Genomic DNA, 6,388 nt, shown 5'->3' with positions numbered 1-6,388 from the left:
ATTAACCCCGACCTTCCAAATATATATATATGCAAAAATTCACATTTCCTTAAACTAAATTCATTTCTCAATTTCCTAAAATATCATTAAATATGATTTTTATTCATAATAATCAATATTAGTTTATATATGTTAATAATTATGAAAAAATAGTAAAATTATGATTTTTCAAATTAATTATCAAAAAAAATTATTATGATATTAAAATATAAACAATGTCAAAAACAAATTTCGCTGATGCTGTAATATTATGAAATTAAGATTAATCAATTATTAGTAACCGCAAAATTAATAAATACTATATTCATTAATAGAATATTGGCATTGCAAAATTATAAAAAAATATTTTAAAAATTAAGATATTAATTACTAATCTCACTAGATTAACAAACATAATAACAAGGTGGAGCCACGTAGCACTGCTTAGTTGGTTTAATATATATTAATTAATTAATAATAATAATAATTAAATATTGAAACGCATTTGTTAAAATAAACAAAATAAAATTATATTAATATTAGATTAAAATGCTTTCCAAACTAAAATATGAAATAATTAAAATAAAAATAAAAATATTTTAAAAATTTTATTAAATTATTTGTTAAAATTTTTGAAATGCATTATTGACTTTGTTAAATTAAGAACTCTTAACTTGGAGACTCTGATGCATAAAAACTTATCGGAAAAATTGTTTCGGCGTTTTCGAATCGTTTTCCTTTTCGAAAATAGCAAATTACATAAAATTGTCAAAAATGCATTTTCGATGACCGATTATGTTAGAGGTGAAATTGCTTCCAACTCTAACGAGCCACTATAAAACCAAGATCTGGCCTTAAACTTCTAGCAATACCGATCCAATTGTCAGGTATTAACAAATCTAGTCTTGAATTTCTGGCATAGTTAATTAGAAATAGACCAAAAAAAAGATAAAATCGCTTACCTTGGGATAAGACGGCTCTAGTATATTCTCGTTGACGATTGGGACTCACAAAACCTCTACTCTAAGACCACCAGTATGAAGATCAGGCCCTTATCCTGTAGATCTAGTGTTGGATCGATGATCCCATGACTAGATTGTCGAGAAGTTTATGGCAATTAGGTAGAAAGGGGATAAATGAAGGAAAAGAAAGAGAGAATGAGAATGAGGGAGGCGGCGCTAAGGTTTGGGGAAAGACGATGAGTGTTCCTTGCATTTTATACTTCGACCCATTTGGCTGGTTTAGATCTGATGGATCGGGTTGACCTAGTCTATCTCTTATTTTATTTTTCTTCTTCTTTTTCTCTCTCTTCCCTTTTTGTTACCTATTTTATTATTTTCTTAATATTCTTCATTTTATTATTTTTTTCTATTATTACACCGTATCTAAAAATTTTAAAGATAAAAGAGTAAACCTTATTAAATTACATAAATATAGTCATTAATGAGTAAACCACCACCCCCCACCCATTCTTTCCTTTATTGTTGGGTTTAGTAAAACCCACAATCGCTAGGGTTTCCACAATCTCTTTCTCTCACTCCAATAATAATGAGCCCTTATTGTGACCAATAAATCCATTATAAATTGAAAGTTTTACCAAAGGTGTATTTGATTGTACAAAATAAAAAAAATATTTTAACTTTTTTAGAAAATAAAATTCAGTCTCTCTTAAAAATTGATTTTCTTTATTTTTGTAAAAAATATGACACTTTTATACTTGTGGAAAACAAATTTGATAAAAAAATTATCAATCAAATACTTAAAATTAAAATTTAACTAAAAACTTTTTTGTTTTCTATATTTTTCATGCCAAACAAACACACCCTAAATGCAAGTCATCTTCTCCGTCTTACAGCTACTACCTCTAATTTTTTTGAGAATATCGACCTTACGTGACCCCCTGCCACTTATGCCATCAATTTTGGCATAAGAGATGAATTACAGGCAGGCCGGTCTTTAGTCTTTGTCTAGATTAAGTATTAAACTCATGACCTATTAATATTAATTCTAACATATCACTTATCCGTCACTTAACATATGCCTTGAGGCATCAAAATCTCAATTTCTTCACCTTCACCAGATCACTTCATTGGAGACAATCAAATGGCTATCAAAATCTCAAATTTTCCACACATTCAATATACAATTTATATTTTTTTGTCTATGTTTATTTGTATTATGTTTGAACTATTTTTTATATTAAAAAAATTATATTTATAAAAAACTCTTATGTTTTTTTAATTTATACTTTATTTTGCATTTTCATTTCTTAACTTTTTTAAAAAATATCATTTCTTTATTTTCATTTCATATTGAAAACATTTTCTATTTTTGTTTCCGTGCAACATTGCTTGGAGATTTCTATAAATCTTTTCCATTGTGAGAAGCAAAATACAATCTATCAATAAGATATGATGAAAACATAAATATACCTTTGTATTTTAGCAAAAAAGTCTTGATCCCAAATTTTTAAAACGTCTCATTGGATACCTCTATTTCAAAAAAATAGAATTATTAAATTCTTTTTTAATTTATATTAAATTAAATTCACTTTTATACTTTACAAAAAATGTCATGTGACATAAACTTGCTTAAAAAGTGTTTAATAGTTTCACTTGTTAATTTTTTTTTAAAAAAAGTTTAGGGTGTCATAGGTTTTTTTTTTGGTAATGTACATGGATACATTTAATTTAATATACCAATCAAAAAAAATTTAATAGTATTATTTTTTTTTAAATAGAGGTATTTAATTAGAGGTTTTGAAAATGTAGAGTGTTTTTACTAAAATACAATAATGTATTTATGCCTTCACCCAATAAGATATAGATACTAAATATCACATGATTGACAATCCGCTATATATGAAAATTATGTTGATATAATCTCTCTCTTATTCTTTTTTAATATGCACTTTTAATATATTTATCCATTAATTTTGTTAGGTAATTGATATAATTGAGTACTTTCAACTTAAATTACAAACATAATATTAATCAATACTCATTAAATGCACATTATTTTTAGAAAAAGTATTTGACCACGTAATATTTTTAGTTATCAAACATTCTTATTAATTGATAATAAATATTTATATTTATTATTAAAATGTATTTAATATATTTTATTTTTAGTATTCAAATACTTCTATTTGTTGGTAAAATTTTCATGTTAGGATGTATTTAAAAAGTAATATTTGAATTTTAAAATATATTATATTTTATTTTTTGTGAAATTTGTTTTAATTATTATTGTTATTAAAATATAACAATAAATTTATACTATGAGAGAGTTTCAATTAGATAGTGAGTGACCTATTTGCGATTGACTTGAATATAAATGATTTATCTTCGGGTGACTTGAAAGGAATAAATCAATTAAGGGCATGTGTGAGTGTCTTGTGTGAATCCTCCAATACTTAAATCAATATTGGAACGAGTACATAGAAAGTAGGGAGTAACTAGAATTGCAATAGTACTAAAATTTTGAATATATTTGAACAAGAAAAAAGGCTTTCTTATTTATAGAGAATAGAGTAATTGAATGATATCATCTTTCAACAAACATCTCGAGTACTTATTCGAATTTATTGACGGACATCTTAGAGGTAAATTTGATAAATTTATCATGTGTTTCATGTTTGGATATCACATTTCTTAGGGTCCGTAATTTCCCAAAAAGATCTTTCACATGGCTTTGAAAGAGGCTTTTAAGTTTGAATGGCCCATGAGAGTCTCATGTACTTTCATGTAAGTGATTTGTAAAATATTATGAAAATGTCTCTCAATAACGTCTTGAGAAGGCTTTCAAGGGATCACTCAACCATACCTTGGTGTTCACTTGAACATCATCATTGAACTATCAACTTATATAGTCTCTCGCATAATCACTTATCTTACTTGATTGTACGATCCCGCACGTCTTTCGTGCCACTGACTGCATGATCTCACGCATGTCTTTCGATCAAATCAACAATATGGTGTCTCACATGACCCTGTTCGTTTGGCAACATGATCTCCCAACCACTTGACTGCCAAGAGATCCTCACTTGGCCAGCTCTTTGCCTTAGTCATTCAACCTATTTCACTTGGTCTCTCGATTGGCTCACCGAATGTGATGTAGTGTTTTGTACTCGGGCTCATTGTTGAACATAATAGTTATATTAAATTATATAAAATTTGATTTTTAAAATTTAGATCATCAAAAATAAATTTCAAACACAAAAGTTTAAAATTAAAAAGAAATTTCACAAAATTGTTCATAAGTGTTGAAGAAAGAGAAGTCCCGCACACTGATCGATTTTGACCGAATCAGGTGAGGAGTCAACAGCAAATCGATTTTGACCGAGTCAACACCCAAATCCTTCTTCAATTTCCAAAAAAACCCCGCACTACGGACAACACCAAATTCGTGGCTTCGGCACACTGGCGATTCGCCACCTACAGCTGCAAATATACGAAGCCCAAACCCAAATCTTATGATCTTCTCCTTAACCCTCCAAATTTATTATCAAATCAGCAGATGGTATTAAATCAAAATTGCAGAATTACATCATGATTTTCGCGAACATTTAATAGGTTTGCAAGTCTTAAATAAAAGGGGGGATGAACTATATAAATCAAGAGTTGAAATACGAAATTGACAAATTACGACCCCTAAGGCTCTTATATTTGGAGATAATAAATAGAGTAAAAAACGAAACAATACATATATCAAAATTAAACAGAAGAAGAATGAAAAAAATAACAAAAAGTTTATTACTCTCCACTCCACTCTCGCTTTTTAAAAGGGGAAACATAGGATGTGATTGGAGTGGAAACCCAAAGAAGAATAGTAATCTACGAGGCAGAGCCATCATCTTGATACTTGGAAATGGACGTCTTCAACCAGCGGGATAGATTAATCAAAAATGGCGTGTAGGCGAAATAACAAGTGACTGTCCAAGTTACTAACCCCTGAAATGCATGCATACATACATACATACATACATGGGAATTAAATTAGGATAAAAAAACTTGGAACTTTACTAGTCTTGATAAAAAATAAATACCCTTTACCTGGCCGAAGAGCTCAATGTTTGCCTGGGGATAGTACCATAGGTGGAACAACCTGAATGAAGATGAGCATCGCATCATCCATCCATAAGATTGCACTATTGTATAAAAGCAAGAGTTCATGCACATGAAGAAGATGGGACTGACTTCATTATAGGAATCTCAGCCAGCGGGCAGAGGAGGCCGACTATGGAAGCTGTGGCGAATCCCAGCCGGGTCTTATCCAGGAGAAGCCAGATAAACTCAGCTCCTGCAAATAATATGTAGGCCTCCACGTTGGCTTCCACTCCTGCTCTGTACAATTCGGCACTCACTTCGATGAATAATACCAGTGCTCTGAATTAGAACAAGTACGTGCAGATCTGATCAGTCTCTACAGGTGGTGCTCGTGATTTTCTTTCTGCTAATCCACTCGTTGGAGTGTGGAAATTGGGAATTGGTTATGGGGCATCGCTAAATTCAGTTTGTTCTCGATCTATATATATACATAGAAGATGAGATCGTTTCAGCGCGTTGATACTTACATCAGTGAAGCCACAGTTTTCTCCAAGCTCCCCTCCGTCGTGCTGGAGGGAAGCTTTTCATCCAATAAGAGCTGTAACAACCCCACGGTGCAATAGAAGAGCCCAAGCAAAGGAGGAACCTGGAAAAATGTAAAAGCCATCAGGCAGATAAGAGGTAATATCACTAGAACCGAACTACAGAAACCAGCTGTACACATTCAAGAGGGGTTATAGAATAACAGGTTGTGAAGATTTGCGTTACCCATATGTTGGTGTGGAGTGGACCAATATCGATCGCAGCACGTTCGTATACCACAAGATTCACCCTAGAATGAATTCCATCAATCAGAGGACCCAAAAAGAAACCTGATCCGAAAAGGGAGAGGGAGATCAATGGCCAAGCTGTTCTGTTTTGCTTTTGCAGACAGCAGCATGTTGTAAGTTCAGATGCGGCGCGTTTTGGATTTTGGTAGCGAAAGGGTTTCTGATTCTGACCAAATAGAGAGAACCCTGAAGCGGCAAGTGTTTGCATTTCTCCTCCTGGTTCTACTGATCAGTACTGAGCAACCTTCAACTCCTGCCTGCCTGGTTCAGATGATTACTCAAGGATCAGGACCACATGTTAATTATATCACATATGACAACGAGAGGCTGCAGTTATTCCACGTCTACCAACAAGAGCTGAGAAAGAATAATTAGATACAGATATAATCCGAACTGTCCCCAAATCAGCTTGAATAACATTTTTTCATCCTATGATGGAACTCCCATTCAAACTGAATCTTGACCATAGATATATTTAAAAAAAAGAAAGAAATTACGTGCTTTGTTTGGGAGCTTTCTTTAGTCAATGTT

The 6,388-nt window shown here is 31.5% G+C and overlaps 1 protein-coding gene across 1 annotated transcript; it reads right to left on the bottom strand.

The window, feature by feature from the left end:
- Window positions 1–4,614: 4,614 nt before the first annotated feature.
- On the bottom strand, window positions 4,615–6,143 carry LOC127810545 (uncharacterized). The gene is made up of 5 exons (XM_052350085.1): window positions 5,796–6,143; window positions 5,555–5,673; window positions 5,178–5,366; window positions 5,034–5,085; window positions 4,615–4,931 (listed from the first exon to the last, which is right to left on the bottom strand). Exons 1-5 carry the CDS (start codon window positions 6,063–6,065, stop codon window positions 4,815–4,817), a joined length of 747 nt encoding a protein of 248 aa, XP_052206045.1. The 5' UTR covers window positions 6,066–6,143; the 3' UTR covers window positions 4,615–4,814.
- Between the last annotated feature and the right edge of the window lie 245 nt (window positions 6,144–6,388).

Source organism: Diospyros lotus, chromosome 1, assembly GCF_014633365.1.
Source record: "Diospyros lotus cultivar Yz01 chromosome 1, ASM1463336v1, whole genome shotgun sequence".
Classification (NCBI taxonomy): Eukaryota; Viridiplantae; Streptophyta; class Magnoliopsida; order Ericales; family Ebenaceae; genus Diospyros; species Diospyros lotus.
The sequence above is the reverse complement of the archived record's forward strand: the minus strand, read 5'-3'. Positions and strand labels throughout refer to the sequence as shown.

Bases quoted from the DNA above. Each gene is read 5' to 3' on its own strand.
- LOC127810545 (XM_052350085.1), bottom strand. From the start codon at position 6,065: ATGCAAACACTTGCCGCTTCAGGGTTCTCTCTATTTGGTCAGAATCAG. The intron at 5,086-5,177 runs GTCAGTCCCATC...ATCTTCATTCAG, and splicing joins GCTGAGATTCCTATAATGAA to GTTGTTCCACCTATGGTACT. The intron at 4,932-5,033 runs GTAAAGGGTATT...CATGCATTTCAG, and splicing joins ACATTGAGCTCTTCGGCCAG to GGGTTAGTAACTTGGACAGT.